Source organism: Salmo salar, unplaced genomic scaffold (assembly GCF_965601325.2).
Source record: "Salmo salar unplaced genomic scaffold, fSalSal1 ptg000686l, whole genome shotgun sequence".
NCBI lineage: Eukaryota > Metazoa > Chordata > Actinopteri > Salmoniformes > Salmonidae > Salmo > Salmo salar.
In genome coordinates, this window is record NW_027675463.1 from 635,645 (window position 1) to 654,697 (window position 19,053).

Sequence of the window (19,053 nt, forward strand, 5' to 3'; positions counted from 1 at the left end):
CCATAACTTCACCTAACAATAACATAGACCTACTGTTGGACCCATAACTTCACCTAACAATAACATAGACCTACTGTTGGACCCATAACTTCACCTAACAACAACATAGACCTACTGTAGGACCCATAACTTCACCTAACAATAACATAGATCTACTGTAGGACCCATAACTTCACCTAACAACAAATATAGGAAAATATCTCTGTGTGTGTTGTACAAAAGCCTATCCATCAAGGAACAGTTCTCTACACATTATGACCAAAGTAGGAATGTTGGATCCAACGTGGAGCACGGCATAACTGTCTTTACCAGAGTAATGAATGAAGAAGCACTTTGGTTGTTGTTGCATGTCGTGATGTTTGTCATGTTACTGTCACTGTCATTCAGAAAATGATTTCCTGGATCAGCTGATGATAGTTGAACATGTGACTAACTAAACAGCTACAGTATTAAGAATTATGTGTAATTATTAATTATTGAAGAACCACATTAATGACAGTATCCATTTGGGTGTTGTCAATAAAGTTACATATATATATATATATATATATATATATATATTTTTTTTACCTTTATTTAACCAGGTAGGCCAGTTAAGAACAAGTTCTCATTTACAACTGTGACCTGGCCAAGATAAAGCAAAGCAGTGCGACACAAACAACACAGAGTTACAAGTGGGATAAACAAACAAACAGTCAATAACACAACAGAAAAATCTATATACAGTGTGTGCAAATGGAGTAAGGAGGCACGGCAATAAATAGGCCATAGTAGCAGAGTAATAACAATTTAACAAATTAACACTGGAGTGATAGATGTGCAGATGATGATATACAAGTAGAAATACCGGTGTGCAAAAGAGCAAAAAAAGTAAATAAAAACATGGGGATGAGGTAGGTAGTTGGATGGGCTATTTACAGATGGGCTGTGTACAGCTGCAGCGATCGGTAAGCTGCTCAGATAGCTGATGCTTAAAGTTAGTGAGGGAGATATAAGTCTCCAACTTCAGCGATTTTTGCAATTCGTTCCAGTCATTGGCAGCAGAGAACAGGAAGGAAAGGCGGCCAATGTAGGTGTTGGCTTTGGGGATGACCAGTGAGATATACCTCCTGGAGCGCGTGCTATGGGTGGGTGTTGCTATGGTGACCAGTGAGTGAAGGCGGCCTAGCAAAGACTTATAGATGACCTGGAGCCAGTGGGTTTGGCAACGAATATGTAGCGAGGGCCAGCCGACGAGAGCGTACAGGTCGCAGTGGTGGGTAGTATATGGGGCTTTAGTGACAAAACGGATGGCACTGTGATGGACTGCATCCAGCTTGCTGAGTAGAGTGTTGGAGGCTATTTTGAATATGACATCGCAGAAGTCAAGGATCGGTAGGATAGTCAGTTTTACGAGGGTATGTTTGGCAGCGTGAGTGAAGGAGGCTTTGTTGCGAAATAAGAAGCCGACTCTAGATGTCATTATGGGTTGGAGATGCTTAATATGAGTCTGGAAGGAGAGTTTAATGTCTAATCAGACACTTAGAATATGTGGACAACAACAAATACCTAAGTCCAGAGAAGTGATGCTTGTCAGGCGGCGGGTGCAGGCAAAATCGGTTGAAGAGCACGCGTTTAATTTTACTAGCGTTTAAGAGCAGTTGGTGGCCACAGAAGGAGTTTGGTATTGCATTGAATGGCATTGAAGCTCATTTGGAGGTGTGTTAACCTCTATGGGCTACTCAACAGCCAGTGGAATCCCGTGGCGCGATATTCAAATACCTTAGAAATGCTATTACTTCAATTTCTCAAACATATGACTATTTTACACCATTTTAAAGACAAGACTCTCGTTAATCTAACCACACTGTCTGATTTCAAAAAGGCTTTACAACGAAAGCAAAACATTAGATTATGTCAGCAGAGTACCCAGCCAGAAATAATCAGACACCCATTTTTCAAGCTAGCATATAATGTCACAAAAAACAAAACCACAGCTAAATGCAGCACTAACCTTTGATGATCTTCATCAGATGACACTCCTAGGACATTATGTTATACAATACATGCATGTTTTGTTCAATCAAGTTCATATTTATATCAAAAAACAGCTTTTTACGTTAGCATGTGACTAGCATGTGACTAGCATTCCCACCGAACACTTCCGGTGAATTTACTAAATTACTCACGATAAACGTTCACAAAAAACATAACAATTATTTTAAGAATTATAGATACAGAATTCCTTTATGCAATCGCTGTGTCCGATTTTAAAATAGCTTTTCAGTGAAAGCACATTTTGCAATATTCTGAGTAGATAGCCCGGCCATCACAGGCTAGCTAATTTGACACCCACCAAGTTTGGTGCTCACCAAACTCTGATTTACTATGAGAAAAATTGGATTACCTTTGCTGTTCTTCGTCAGAATGCACTCCCAGGACTTCTACTTCAATAACAAATATTGGTTTGGTTCCAAATAATCCATAGTTATATCCAAATAGTGGCGTTTTGTTTGTGCGTTCAAGACACTATCCGAATGGTAAAGAAGGGTGCGTGCCCGGCACGTTTCGTGACAAAAAAAATCAAAATATTCCATTACCGTACTTCGAAGCATGTCAAACGCTGTTTAAAATCTATTTTTATGCGATTTTTCTCGTAAAAAAGCGATAATATTCCGACCGGGAGTCGTTGTTTTCGTTCAAAGACTGAAAATGAAAACATGGAGTCGTCTCGTGCACGCGCGCCCCAGTCTTATTGTTCTCAGATCGACCACTTACCAAATGCGCTACTGTTTTTCAGCCATGGCCTGCAAAGTCATCATTCAACGTTCTGGCGCCTTCTGAGAGCCTATGGGAGCGTTAGAAAATGTCACGTCATGCCAGAGATCCCCTGTTTTGGTTAGAGATGATCAAAGAAGGCCATGAAATGGTCAGAGAGAGCGCTTCCTGTTTGGAATCTTCTCAGGTTTTGGCCTGCCAAATGAGTTCTGTTATACTCACAGACACCATTCAAACAGTTTTAGAAACTTTGGAGTGTTTTCTATCCAAAGGTAATAATTATATGCATGTTCTAGTTTCTGGGCAGGAGTAATAATCAGATTAAATTGGGTATGTTTTTTATCCGGCCGTGCAAATACTGCCCCCTATCCCCAACAGGTTAACAACACCCAAATGGATAAGGCTGTTCTTAATACTGTAGCAAACATTATATTAAGCAGGACATTCAAGCGAGCCTTACAATTATAATCCAAAGTAGTGTGAAATGCACTCATAAGCAACCTGGAAATGGAGGTTACTCCCCTGAGTTTTCCCCCATTCACATTCAGAATACATTGTGAAAAACTAAAATCTTTGCTCACCATTTTTGCTCTAATCAGATATACTACATCCATAACTAGTGGTTTCCTCATTAGCAGGGATGAGTTTCTGCAACCAAATTGTGTGCTTTGCCCTCGTGCCGCAATTTTAGCAAACACAGAAAGGGGCCTATATTGGAGACCAAAAGTCGTCTGGCACACTGCTTAGAGTTTCAACAACTGTAATAATTTATTTCTAGCCTACAATCATCGATGTTACTACTAATGTGAAAACAAGACAAAATATGACTATTCTTGCTCATTTTAAGACAAAGGTCAAGTAATCATTACATTCATTACAGATGTCAATTGTTGTATAACATCATGGCTACGCTGTTGGCATCACCTTGGACCTTACAGTGGATTTTCGCTGTTGTGGGCCTTTAATCATCTGTCTGACTTTGTTGTTCACACAGGAGAGAGATGTGACTATCGTGGATCCTCTGGGGAGCCTCAACAACCTCGTGATGCTGAAGAGGCAGAGAAGAGTCTCTCCAGATCAGAACACCTCAATAATCACCTGCAGAGATCCACAGGGAAGAGAACTCACTGCTCCTCTGACTGTGGGAAGAGATGCACCTCATCAGGCATTAAAATGAATCAGAGAATCCACACAGGAGAGAAACCTTATAGCTGTGATCAATGTGGGAAGAGTTTCACTACATCAAGCATTCTGACTGTACACCAGAGAAGACACACAGGAGAGAAACCTTATAGTTGTGATCAATGTGGGAAGAGTTTTGGTCAATCTGGACATCTGACTCTACACCAGAGAACACACACAGGAGAGAAACCTTATAGCTGTGGTAAATGTGGGAAGAGTTTTGGTCAATCTGGAGATCTGACTCTACACCAGAGAACACATACAGGAGAGAAACCTTATAGCTGTGGTAAATGTGGGAAGAGTTTTGGTCAATCTGGAGATCTGACTCTACACCAGAGAACACATACAGGAGAGAAACCTTATAGCTGTGATCAATGTGGGAAGAGTTTCACTACATCAAGCATTCTGACAGTGCACCAGAGAACACACACAGGAGAGAAACCTTATAGCTGTGGTAAATGTGGGAAGAGTTTTGGTCAATCTGGAGATCTGACAGTGCACCAGAGAACACACACAGGAGAGAAATCTTATAACTGTGGTAAATGTGGGAAGAGTTTTGGTCGATCTGCACATCTGACTCAACACAAGAGAACACACACAGGAGAGAAATATTTTGGCTGTGGTTAATGTGACAAGAGATCCTCTGATAAAAGGCCTCTGATCAAACATCAGAAAATACATGGAGTTGTTTCATGATATCAATGAAATAATGTCACAATGTAGAATGTTTTAACATTGTAGAAGGAGTATTTTAATTATGTCACAATGTAGAACCCTAAACGTTTGTCCCCTGTTCTATTGATTTCAACATGATATGGATATTAGCCTCAGGGGGAAAATCCAGGCTCTGAAATGGAAGAGTTACTATTTATGTGATTTAATAAAAAGTGACTAACAAAAAAAGAGTTGTGTTATACTTACCATGTTGGTGACCCACTTGAATCAAAATGCACCACTTCAAAATGTAGCGAGCTGTTTTCTACAAATTGTCCTCTAACCAGGGATGTACACATTATTCCCAGATTCCGTGTGGTTTTTGAGCTGTTAGTTTAACAGGACGTGCAACCTCATCTCCCTCCTCTCGGCACAATTGATTTCAACATGATATCGATGAGTGATGACAAATAAGTGTTGCGTTCCTTTGTTTAGTGACCCCTAAGTTTAAATGCATCACTCCAAAATGTGGCTGACTGTCTTCTGCAGGTTGTCCTCTAATCAGTGAGGTAAAATATATCTCCCATTTCCATGTGTTTTTTAGTTGTGTTAGTTTCAACAGCACGTACAACCTGATTTCCCCCCTAATCGATATCAGTGATTTATTGCTAAACTGTTTCTGCATTTGGACTATTGATTTGGACACATTTAAACTGTGACATTGGGTATATCTCACCTAGCAAAATGTTGTTGAAAATAAGACTTTGCCCGACATACAATATAAGTTTGGTTTTAGTTGAAAGTGAAAGTTGAAAAGAAAACAATTTAATTTCAACATACTTACAGCCTAAACACATAGTCGCAGTACAATAATCAATTATATGAACAATCCTACATCACTCCACTATTTATTTACAACATTCATGTGCTAAATGTCTTTATTCCACTACTGAAGTAGCAGGTCTGAAATCACCTCATATTTCAAACATCCAGCCTGACAAAATATACATTTTATGCCTCACCATTAAGTGAATTATTGCTAATACATATTAACAAAGGGGTGTACATTTGGTTTTTATATTTCATGTTTAATATTCATGTAAGATTTAGTAATCAGAATTATTTATGCAACCAACTGACAATCTTTGGGTACAATTATATTGACATTGTTGACCTGCTTTTAGAATATCAGGGTTCATTCTCAGATGTGCCAAACCAAATGTACTAGAGCATGACATTGGGGACTGGGCCCCGATCCAACAACATGCCTATTGAGTGAACCCTGAAAAGAGAGAGAAGCTCCACAGTGAGGTGGAAAGTTACTACGGATATTGCAGGAGTTTCCTCTTGAAATCAGACATGTCCGTGTTAAGGACAACTTGGTTTCTGATTGTCTCAAGGGTGGGCAGTCAAAAATATGTGTTTTGTGTTTAGCCAGTGCGTTACCATGGATCACAATTTATTTTGACTGCACGTATTGGAGATTAGTTTTGTTTGGGCTCGTTCCAAGGAGACGAGAGTTCTAGAAGCTAGTGAGTTTTAGGAAGACGAGAGTTCTAGAAGCTAGTGAGTTTTAGAAAGAGGAGAGTTCTAGAAGCTAGTGGGTTTTAGGAAGAGGAGAGTTCTAGAAACTAGTGAGTTTTAGGAAGACGAGTGTTCTAGAAGCTAGTGAGTTTTAGGATTCTATAGAAAGAAAAAGGAGAAACAAATAATACTATTGTATATTATTATTTAGAAATACGTGTTTTTTTCTTATTTTTAATTGTTGACATCCAGTAGACACCATGTTTATATTGGTGAAGGTGAATCATTGTAGTTGATTATCATGGGAAATGGAAGTTGTTTTCTGTTGGTGGTAGGCAAACTTGTCCTAAAGAAATGTAGGATATATTTGTTGTCTTAAGGGGTAAGGTGTTACAGGCTTTGGTTTTTCCATTTATTTTTGAGGTTGGACTTTAGCTCGTTAGCCCGTCTAGCTCGTTAGCCCGTCTAGCTCGTTAGCACGTCTAGCTCGTTAGCTCGTCTAGCTCGTTAGCACGTCTAGCTCATTAGCACGTCTAGCTCGTTAGCACGTAGGACGCACTGACTGGTGTCACCTCGTTAGTCAGTATGTGTTACACCTGTGCTGGCTTGTCCATCTCGTTAGTGGGAAGGTGTTTCACCTGAGCTGGTCCAGGTTCTATTTAAGAGTGTCTGGCCCAGTGCTCCAGTTGTCTTGATACATGTGGAGAGTCAACACCTTTAGTTGCTCCACCTTTTTGGTTTACTTCCTGTCTTTAAGTTTGGTGTGGGTTTTTCTTTTGTTTTCCTCTTCTTGGGCAGATTTAGTGGGTCTCATGGTGGGTGTCTTTTAGGTCCCAGTTGTTGTTACTAGTCAACTTCCAGTGGACACCCCCATAGTGTCTTTCAGAGCCCCTCCTAAAAAACAAGCTTATATTGCTGAAGGCGTGGTGGAGTGGTAAACACCACCCCCGGCTCTACCAGGGGCTTGAGGTGGTCTCCCACAGCTCTGCTTATGTCATGTTCTGTGGCCTTGCTGTTCCATTTCTTGACTGTCCCTGCAACACAGAAAGAAATGCATTTAGTCATATTATATAAACCACTCAAAGTAATGGATATGGAGCATCTATGGCCTCAGTTACACCTGGCACCTAAATGTGACTTCTGTCATCCGATCACTCCCAGCTGCATTAGGTTCAGATCTACCAGGATGGGCCTTTGACACAGTCAGGCCACTGATTATGCATCAGCAATGTAAAGAGATGGGGTGAATGAGGGGAAAAGTACATTTGACACAAATGACCTTCATAATAAATCAAATGTTGTTGGTCACATACAGGTGTTCAGCAGATGTTATTGCAGGTGTAGTGAAATGCTTGTCCTTCTAGTTCCCACAGTGCAGGAATATCTAACAATTAATATCTAACAATTTCACAACAAATACCTAATACACACAAATCTAAGGTAAGGAATGGAATTAGGAATATATAAATATATGGATAAACAATGTCAGAGCACCATAGACTGAGATACAGTTTATACATATGAGATGAGAAATGATATGCAAACATTATTAAAGTGACTAGTGTTCCATTTATTAAAGTGGCCAATGATGTCAAGTCTATATGTAGGCTGCAGCCTCTCTGTGCTGTTTAACAGTCTGATGGCCTTGAGATAGAAGCTGTTTTTCTGTCTTTCGGTCTCAGCTTTGATGCACCTGTACTGACCTCGCCTTCTGGATGATAGTGTGATGAAAGTGTAGAGCTGCTGTCTATGCTGTCTGACTAAATCACTATTTTAGTAGTTCATTAAAGTAAATAAGGCTTTATGACTGCTGAATACCAACTATCAATCACTTAGATCATGTATTTTCAGGTAGAGATACATCCTTGGGACGTCCCTAGCCCGTTGAAGTTGACATTTAAAATGGTTAAGGTTAGGGGTTAAGGTTAGGGTTTAGGATAGGGATGTCCCAAGGATCCCAGATAGCATTGACCATTGTGCATTCTTCTGTCTCTTTTACATAGCAGGTGATGGGTTCTGACTTCTGAACTTGAAAATATTAAATATCTTTATTATGTGAAATTGAATGAAACAATAATGTATGTTGATGGTCATATAATGTACAATATTCCATGATGTTTCTATATGATAACAATAGAGTAATATATTTAATATGATGTACAATATTCCATGATGTTTCTATATGATAACAATAGAGTAATATATTTAATATGATGTACAATATTCCATGATGTTTCTATATGATAACAATAGAGTAATATATTTAATATGATGTACAATATTCCATGATGTTTCTATATGATAACAATAGAGTAATATATTTAATATGATGTACAATATTCCATGATGTTTCTATATGATAACAATAGAGTCATATATTTAATATGATGTATAATATTCCATGATGTTTCTATATGATAACAATACAGTAATATATTTAATATGTCATATATTTTTTAACAATTTCACTAATTCATTTTAATTAACTTAATCATTATGACACACCCCTCTCTATTGTCATTGGTTGCACTAATTGCACTGTTTGTCTACATAACCTGGTTCAAGTATTCATGACATCACCCTGAGGAAGGCACAATGATGCTGAAACGTTGGTAAATACCCATTCAATTGCTGGGAGTTTATACATGGAGTGTGCGACTTTATTTATTTTGATAGTTTATAGTTTATTCGCCGTTAGTCAGCACCTCCACACAAACTATTTTTCTGGGTGTGCGCCAGCTCATGTTTTTTAACCTGTTAGGGGTAGGGGGCAGTATTTACACGGCCGGATAAAAAACGTCCCTGATTTAATCTGGTTATTACTGCTGCCCAGAAACTAGAATATGCATATAATTGGCTTTGGATAGAAAACACCCTAAAGTTTCTAAAACTGTTTGAATGGTGTCTGTGAGTATAACAGAACTCATATGGCAGGCAAAAACCTGAGAAGATTCTGCACAGGAAGTGCCCTCTCTGACCATTCCTTGGGCTTCTTGACTCTCTTTATTGAAAACTTAGGATCTTTGCTGTAAAGTGACACTTCCTACGGCTCCCATAGGCTCTCAGAACTCGGGAAAAATCTGAATGATGTCTTTGCAGCCCCTGGCTGAAAAACATTAGCGCCTTTGGTAAGTGGTCTATCAGAGGACAATGAGACTGAGGCGCGTGCACGAGGCGACCACATGTTTTTATTTTCTCTGTCTTTGAACTAAAACACGGTTTCCCGGTCGGAATATTATCGCTTTTTTACGAGAAAAATGGCATCAAAATTGATTTTAAACAGCGGTTGACATGCTTTGAAGTACGGTAATGGAATATTTAGAAATGTTTTGTCACGAAACGCGTCGGGCGCATCACCCTTATTTACCCTTCGGATAGTGTCTTGAACGCACGAACAAAACGCCGCTATTTGGATATAACTATGGATTATTTTGAACCAAACCAACATTTGTTATTGAAGTAGAAGTCCTGGGAGTGCATTCTGACGAAGAACAGCAAAGGTAATAACATTTTTCTTATAGTAAATCTGACTTTGGTGAGGGCTAAACTTGGTGGGTGTCTAAATAGCTAGCCCTGTGATGCTGGGCTATCTACTCAGAATATTGCAAAATGTGCTTTCACCGAAAAGCTATTTTAAAATCGGACATATCGAGTGCATAAAGGAATTCTGTATCTATAATTCTTAAAATAATTGTTATGTTTTTTGTGAATGTTTATCGTGAGTAATTTAGTAAATTCACCGGAAGTGTTCGGTGGGAATGCTAGTTCTGAACGTCACATGCTAATGTAAAAAGCTGTTTTTTGATATAAATATGAACTTGATTGAACAAAACATGCATGTATTGTATAACATAATGTCCTAGGATTGTCATCTGATGAAGATCATCAAAGGTTAGTGCTGCATTTAGCTGTGGTTTGGGTTTATGTGACATTATATGCTAGCTTGAAAAATGGGTGTCTGATTATTTCTGGCTGGGTACTCTGCTGACATAATCTAATGTTTTGCTTTCGTTGTAAAGCCTTTTTGAAATCGGACAGTGTGGTTAGATTAACGAGAGTCTTGTCTTTAAAATGGTGTAAAATAGTCATATGTTTGAGAAATTGAAGTAATAGCATTTCTAAGGTATTTGAATATCGCGCCACGGGATTACACTGGCTGTTGCGTAGCCCAGAGAGGTTTTTTAAGGGTAGGTAACAACACACCCGCCACGCTGATCCTCAACACAGGGGCCCCTCTGGGGTGCTGCTCAGTCTCCTCCTGTACTCCCTGTTCACTCATGACTGCACGGCCAGGCACGACTCCAACACCATCATTAAGTTTGCCCATGCCACAATAGTGGTAGGCCTGATCACCAACAACGATGAGACAGGGAGGTCAGGAGGTCAGAGACCTGGCCGTGTGGTACCAGAAAAACAACCTCTCCCTCAACGTGATCAAGACAAAGGAGATGATTGTGGACTACAGGAAAAGGAAGACAGCACGCCCCCATTCTCATCGACGGGGCTGTAGTGGAGCAGGTTGAGAGCTTCAAGTTCCTTGGTGTCCACATCACTAACAAACTATCATGGTCCAAGCACACCAAGATAATCGTGAAGAGGGCACGACAAAACCTATTCCTCCTCAGGAGACTGAAAAGATTTAGCATGGGTCCTCAGAACCTCAAAAGCTTCTACAGCTGCACCATCGAGAGCATCCTGACTGGTTGCATCCCTGCCTGGTATGGCAACTGCTCTGCCTCCGACCGCAAGGCACTACAGAGGGTAGTGCGTACAGCCCAGTACATCACTGGGGCCAAGCTCCCTGCCATCCAAGACCTCTTTACCAGGCGGTGTCAGAGGAAGCCCCCCCCCCCCCCCCCCCCCCCACTCTCTGTTATCATCTATGCATAGTCACTTTAATAACTCTACCTACATGTACATATTACCTCAATTACCTCGACTAACCGGTGCCCCCGCACATTGACTCTGTACCGGTACCCCCTGTATATAGCCTCCACATTGACTCTGTACCGGTACCCCCTGTATATAGTCTAGCTATTATTATTTAACTTCTGCTCTTTCATTCTTGTTCCTTTTATTTAGTATTCTTATTTGTACTTTTTAAAACTGCATTGTTGGTTAGGGGCTTGTAAGTAAGCATTTCACTGTAAGGTCAAATTCAATTTGATTTGATAGACTCATAGTACAGAATGAATGACTGACTGCCCAGTTCAACATCAGTTCACCGTCTCACCTCATACTGTATTGGAGCAGCAGCAGCTGACTGCCCAGTTCAACATCAGTTCACCGTCTCACCTCATACTGTATTGGAGCAGCAGCAGCTGACTTGATCGTTGATGCTAATCATCATGTTTGAATCTGAGAGTAAATAGAGCCGACTACACTCTAAAAATGAAGGGTTCAACTGGAGTTGTTCTCAGATCCCCTAAGAACCGTAGGGTTCTTGGTCAATGAAAAACAGCCCCAAAAGGTTCTTCAAAGAACTTGTTAGAAGGTGGGTTCATCGAGGAACCTCCGTTGTTGCTGGACTTCTTCCGGGAACTTCGCAATTACAACTGAAAACGATGGTGACAAGTTTGGATGCGACAACAGTTAAAAAGGTTAAGTTGGGTTGATGTTTGGCTCTGAATATGTCTCGAAATAATTTATTATAATAATATAACATACTAATAATGAATAACGAAGACAATGATGGTTTTCTGTGAATATCTTCCATAACGTTACTATAGTTAATGAACGTAAATATTAGAAAGCCGGGTTTGACCGTCGGCGTTGTATGAGCTACAGTACAGTACCGTTAGCTAGCTAGCTAACGTTATGTCCTAACTAGGCACAACTAGGTTTGGATTATTTCCTCAACTATATTCTTTCCCATATATTGTATATCGTTTCCATAAAGCCAACATGGCTTTACACTCATTAACGTAAGTTTCCAATCAAGAGCAGTTCTCACTTTTGTGATAATGAACTAGCTAACGTTAGCTTCGTTAACTAACTAACTAACTAACTTAGGACGGTGACCTGTCCAGACGAGATGTTACAACGAACTGAATCGTCAATGGAGGTCTTCCTCTTTATATAGCCTGCTACAGCATGCAATACTATTAACTCACAAGGGGGCTTAACGTTACATGTACAATACTATCCCATTTTGGAAACGTTACATGTACAGTACTATCCCATTTTGGAAACGTTACATGGACAATACTATCCCATTTTGGAAACGTTACATGTACAATACTGTCCCATTTTGGAAACGTTACATAGACAATACTATGCCATTTTGGAAACGTTACATGTACAATGCTATCCCATTTTGGAAACGTTACATGGACAATACTATCCCATTTTGGAAACGTTACATGTACAATATTATCCCATTTTGGAAACGTTACATGGACAATACTATCCCATTTTGGAAACGTTACATGTACAATACTATCCCATTTTGGAAACGTTCCATGTCCGCCCCCTTGTGGAGGGAAATTAATATCTTAGATGGTAGCTGTAGATGGGATTCAAATGCATAAAGGTATTAATAAAGTGTCTAGACTACCTCTCTTGTATAAATGCCCTTCAGAATCCAAACACAGTATTGCCACGCAGCAAAATGTTGAGTAAAATCTTTCAAGTCAGCCTGTCACACAATGCTATTCTCAAACATAACTAATATTAATAATCAATTAATATTTTAACCTACAGGAATATTTTCATTTTTCACATTTCTATGTTAGTTCCTAGGATTTTGCAACTCATACATTTATATCTTTCAATACTTCTAAAATGGGGTACAGGTGTAAAATAATTACAGGTTTAAAACAATTACAGGTTTAAAATAATTACAGGTGCACCTTACTAGCTTATACTATATCATAAACAGTCTTAAATAGTAAACAAAGATTCTAGTTTTCATCCAATTCACACAGATAGCTGACTCAGCCCTGTTTACACCTCCAAGGTGCCCCCCACTTAGGAATACACACTCAGAGGCTTTTCTAAAAACTCCACTTTACGTGCTCACCACCAACAGAAAACAACTTCCATCCACTACAATGCTTCACCTTCACCAATATAAACATGGTGTCCACTGGCTGTCAACAATTAAAAACAATTAAAAAAATAATAATTACCACGAGCTTCTAGAACTCTCGTCCCCTTGGAATGAACCCAAACAAAACTCATATCCAATACGGAAAACTAACTTCTTAATAATTTGTAGAAAACAGCTAGCTACATTTTGATTCCAGTGGGTCACCAACGTGGTAAGTGTAACACAACTCTTTTTTTGTTAGTCACTTTTTGTTAAATCTCATAAATAGTAACTCTTCCATTTCAGAGCCTGGATTTTCCCCCTGAGGCTAATATCCATATCATGTTGAAATCAATAGAACAGGGGACAAACGTTTAGGGTTCAACATTATGACATCATTAAAATACTCCTTCTACAATGTTAAAACATTCTACATTGTGACATTATTTCATTGATTGAGGTATTTTATCAGATTATCTCTGGTCACAGTGATCACAGCTGAGGTTTCTCCTGTATGTGTTATATGGTGTGAAGTCCGCTTGTTAGACATAGTAAAACTCTTCCCACATTGAGCACAGCTATAAGATTTCTCTCCTGTGTGTGTTTTCTCTGGTGTGACATCAGGCTGGTTGACTGAGTAAAACTCTTCCCACATTGATTACAGCTAAAAGGCTTCTCTCCTGTGTGTGTTCTCTGGTGTTTAGTCAGACAGCTTTTCTCATTAAAGCTCTTCCCACATTGAGCACAGCTATAAGGTTTCTCTCCTGTGTGTGTTCTCCGGTGTTTAGTCAGACAGCTAGATGTAACATAACTCTTCCCACATTCATCACATCTATAAGATTTCTCTCCTGTGTGTGTTCTCTGGTGTGATATCAGGCCAGTTGACCTAGTAAAACTCTTCCCACATTGAGCACAGTTATAACATGTCTCTCCTGTGTGTATTCTCTGGTGTTTAGTCAGACTGTTAGATGTAACAAAACTCTTCCCACATTCATCACATCTATAAGTTTCTCTCCTGTGTGTGTTCTCTGGTGTTTAGTCAGACTGCTAGATTTAACATAACTCTTCCCACATTGATCACAGCTATAAGGTTTCTCTCCTGTGTGTATTCTCTGGTGTGCAGTCAGACTTCCAGATAGACCAAAACTCTTCCCACATTGAGTACAGCTAAAAGGTTTCTCTCCTGTGTGTGTTCTCTGATGAATTTTAATGCCTGATGGGGAGGTGAATCTCTTCCCACAGTCAGAGCAGCAGTGAGTTCTCTTCCCTGTGGATCTCTGCAGGTGTTTATTGAGGTGTTCTAATGTGGAGAGACTCTTCTCTGCCTCTTCAGCATCATGATGTTGCTGAGGCTCCCCAGAGGATCCACGATAGTCACGTCTCTCTCCTGCGTGAACAACAAAGTCAGACAGATGATTAAAGGTCCACAAAATGAGCAAGAATAGTCATATTTTGTATTGTTTTCACATTAGTAGTAACATGATGATTGAGGGCGATGCACACACAATCTGATTGTAGAAACTCCTCCCTGCTAATGAGGAAACCGCTAGTTATGGATGTAGTATATCTGGTAATGACGAAACCACTAGTTATGGATGTAGTATATCTGGTAATGAGGAAACCACTAGTTATGGATGTAGTATATCTGGTAATGAGGAAACCACTAGTTATGGATGTAGTATATCTGCTAATGAGGAAACCACTAGTTATGGATGTAGTATATCTGGTAATGAGGAAACCACTAGTTATGGATGTAGTATATCTGGTAATGAGGAAACCACTAGTTATGGATGTAGTATATCTGGTAATGAGGAAACCACTAGTTATGGATGTAGTATATCTGCTAATGAGGAAACCACTAGTTATGGATGTAGTATATCTGGTAATGAGGAAACCACTAGTTATGGATGTAGTATATCTGCTAATGAGGAAACCACTAGTTATGGATGTAGTATATCTGCTAATGAAGAAACCACTAGTTATGGATGTAGTATATCTGGTAATGAGGAAACCACTAGTTATGGATGTAGTATATCTGGTAATGAGGAAACCACTAGTTATGGATGTAGTATATCTGCTAATGAGGAAACCACTAGTTATGGATGTAGTATATCTGCTAATGAGGAAACCACTAGTTATGGATGTAGTATATCTGCTAATGAGGAAACCACTAGTTATGGATGTAGTACATCTGGTAATGAGGAAACCACTAGTTATGGATGTAGTATATCTGCTAATGAGGAAACCACTAGTTATGGATGTAGTATATCTGCTAATGTGGAAACCACTAGTTATGGATGTAGTATATCTGGTAATGAGGAAACCACTAGTTACGGATGTAGTATATCTGGTAATGAGGAAACCACTAGTTATGGATGTAGTATATCTGGTAATGAGGAAACCACTAGTTATGGATGTAGTATATCTGCTAATGAGGAAACCACTAGTTATGGATGTAGTATATCTGGTAATGAGGAAACCACTAGTTATGGATGTAGTATATCTGGTAATGAGGAAACCACTAGTTATGGATGTAGTATATCTGGTAATGAGGAAACCACTAGTTATGGATGTAGTATATCTGGTAATGAGGAAACCACTAGTTATGGATGTAGTATATCTGGTAATGAGGAAACCACTAGTTATGGATGTAGTATATCTGCCTGGAGCAAAAAATAGTGCGCAAAGATTTTAGTTTTTCACAATGTATTCTGAATATTACAGCGCATATCAGGACAAGATCAGGAGTGCTACTCAAGGAAACTCACATTAAGCTCTGTGTCTATTCACTAATTCACCACCGTGGGGGAAAACCCAGGGGAGTTCTCAGAGGCTGACAGCAAAAATAGCCTCCATTTACAGGTTGATTATAAGTGCATTTCACATTACTTTTGGATTAGAATTGTAAGGCTCGTTTGAATCTCCTGCTTAATATGTTTGTGTTATTGTCGCAAATCAACTGCTTTATACTTAAAAAACACTTCAACCAGTTAAATGCTCCTTGGCTAGCTTTTCCATCAGCCTGACAATGAGGGTTTGAACAGTAAGTGTTTAACAAACAATAACATAGTAGAGGTCGACAGAACCCTAACCCTAACCCTAACCCTAACTCGACCGATTATGATTTTTCAACGCCGGTACCGATTATTGGATGACCCCAAAAAAAAAACATTAAATCGGCCGATTTTAAATATATATTTGTAATAATGACAATTACAACAATACTGAATTAACACATTTATTTGAACTTAATATAATACATCAATAAAATCAATTTAGTCTCAAATAAATAATGAAACATGTTCAATTTGGTTTAAATAAATAATGAAACATGTTCCATTTGGTTTAAATAATGCAAAAACACAGTGTTGGAGAAGAAAGTAAAAGTGCAATATGTGCCATGTAATAAAGCTAACGTTTAAGTTCCTCGCTCAGAACATGAGAACATATGGAAGCTGGTGGTTCCTTTTAACATGAGTCTTCAATATTCCCAGGTAAGAAGTTTTAGGTTGCAGTTATTATAGGAATTATAGGACTATTTCTCTCTATACCATTTGTATTTTATACACCTTTGACTATTGGATGTTCTTATAGGCACTTTAGTATTGCCAGCCTAATCTCAGGAGTTGATAGGCTTGATGTCATAAACAGCGCTGTGCTTCAAGCATTGCTAAGAGCTGCTGGCAAACGCAGGAAAGTGCTGTTTGAATGAATGTTTGAATGAATGCTTACGAGCCTGCTGCTGCCTACCACCACTCAGTCACAGCTCAGTCAGACTGCTCTATCAAATATCAAATCATAGACTTAATTATAATATAATAAACACAGAAATACGAGCCTTAGGTCATATTCAATTTAATATCGCTCTTCAAAGACCCAGGAAGGGGTGGAGCCAAACAGGTGTTGTACCTCGTTTCCCTCCTTCAGGGAACAGTAATTATAGTCATAAAGTTACACTCCCTTTCAGTTGGTCAACTTCGGTACAACATACTATGGGGACAATACAATCATTCCCCAACTGACCCAAACAGATACTAAATGAAACGGCCCCTGGCAGACCACCCAGACCTGACCCCGCAAGAGCTTCGTTGTCAATTTATTAATTGGCTTTTGTTTGAAACACTCCTGTCAATGTTGAGTAAGGACGCACACCTGAATACGCATATAGAAGTAGGACTAGTCTACCTGGTTACACATATAGAAGTAGGACTAGTCTACCTGGTTACCCATATAGAAGTAGGACTAGTCTACCTGGTTACACATATAGAAGTAGGACTAGTCTACCTGGTTACCCATATAGAAGTAGGACTAGTCTACCTGGTTACCCATCTAGAAGTAGGACTAGTCTACCTGGTTACACATATAGAAGTAGGACTAGTCTACCTGGTTACACATATAGAAGTAGGACTAGTCTACCTGGTTACACATATAGAAGTAGGACTAGTCTACCTGGTTACACATATAGAAGTAGGACTAGTCTACCTGGTTACCCATATAGAAGTAGGACTAGTCTACCTGGTTACCCATATAGAAGTAGGACTAGTCTACCTGGTTACACATATAGAAGTAGGACTAGTCTACCTGGTTACACATATAGAAGTAGGACTAGTCCACCTGGTTACACATATAGAAGTAGGACTAGTCTACCTGGTTACCCATATAGAAGTAGGACTAGTCTACCTGGTTACACATATAGAAGTAGGACTAGTCTACCTGGTTACCCATATAGAAGTAGGACTAGTCTACCTGGTTACACATATAGAAGTAGGACTAGTCTACCTGGTTACCCATATAGAAGTAGGACTAGTCTATCTGGTTACCCATATAGAAGTAGGACTAGTCTACCTAATTACACATATAGAAGTAGGACTAGTCTACCTGGTTACCCATATAGAAGTAGGACTAGTCTACCTGGTTACACATATAGAAGTAGGACTAGTCTACCTGGTTACACATATAGAAGTAGGACTAGTCTACCTGGTTACCCATATAGAAGTAGGACTAGTCTACCTGGTTACCCATATAGAAGTAGGACTAGTCTACCTGGTTACCCATATAGAAGTAGGACTAGTCTACCTGGTTACCCATATAGAAGTAGGACTAGTCTACCTGGTTACACATATAGAAGTAGGACTAGTCTACCTGGTTACACATATAGAAGTAGGACTAGTCTACCTGGTTACCCATATAGAAGTAGGACTAGTCTACCTAATTACCCATATAGAAGTAGGACTAGTCTACCTGGTTACCCATATAGAAGTAGGACTAGTCTACCTGGTTACACATATAGAAGTAGGACTAGTCTACCTGGTTACCCATATAGAAGTAGGACTAGTCTACCTGGTTACACATATAGAAGTAGGACTAGTCTACCTAATTACACATATAGAAGTAGGACTAGTCTACCTGGTTACCCATATAGAAGTAGGACTAGTCTACCTGGTTACACATATAGAAGTAGGACTAGTCTACCTGGTTACCCATATAGAAGTAGGACTAGTCTACCTGGTTACCCATATAGAAGTAGGACTAGTCTACCTGGTTACCCATATAGAAGTAGGACTAGTCTACCTGGCCTGTGTGCAAATGTAGGTCTATAAATGTGCCCATTTGGGGATGTCTGATAGTATTTCTGATTGTCTTAACGCACCACCACTAATGACTTGTGGAGCTTCTCAGTCATTTTTTTCTTCACCTCAAACAGCAAGTAAACAAAGTCTTCCTAAAATCAATTGCAAATGACAATAGTTCCTCAAAGTATTTTCGTAAAATATTTCCACTCGGCACGAAAGGGAAAAACTGTATTGTGCTGATCCAGTGGAAATGTCATAAAAGACCTGATTACTTTTTATCCCTTTAACAAATAGCCTACAGCTGCGTCTGTCCCAAACTCACTGGAGCAGGAA

General features: G+C 39.3%; 1 protein-coding gene and 1 pseudogene across 1 annotated transcript; one reads left to right on the top strand and one right to left on the bottom strand.

Moving 5' to 3' along the window:
* The first annotated feature begins 2,516 nt into the window (after positions 1-2,516).
* On the top strand, positions 2,517-4,567 carry LOC145877094 (uncharacterized). Its single transcript, XM_082972392.1, has 2 exons — positions 2,517-2,529; positions 3,752-4,567. The coding sequence occupies exons 1-2, from the start codon at positions 2,517-2,519 to the stop codon at positions 4,564-4,566; spliced, it is 828 nt and encodes a 275-aa protein (XP_082828518.1). The 3' UTR covers position 4,567.
* A 7,598-nt stretch (positions 4,568-12,165) lies between these two features.
* On the bottom strand, positions 12,166-14,589 carry LOC145877095 (uncharacterized; annotated as a pseudogene).
* Positions 14,590-19,053: the final 4,464 nt, after the last annotated feature.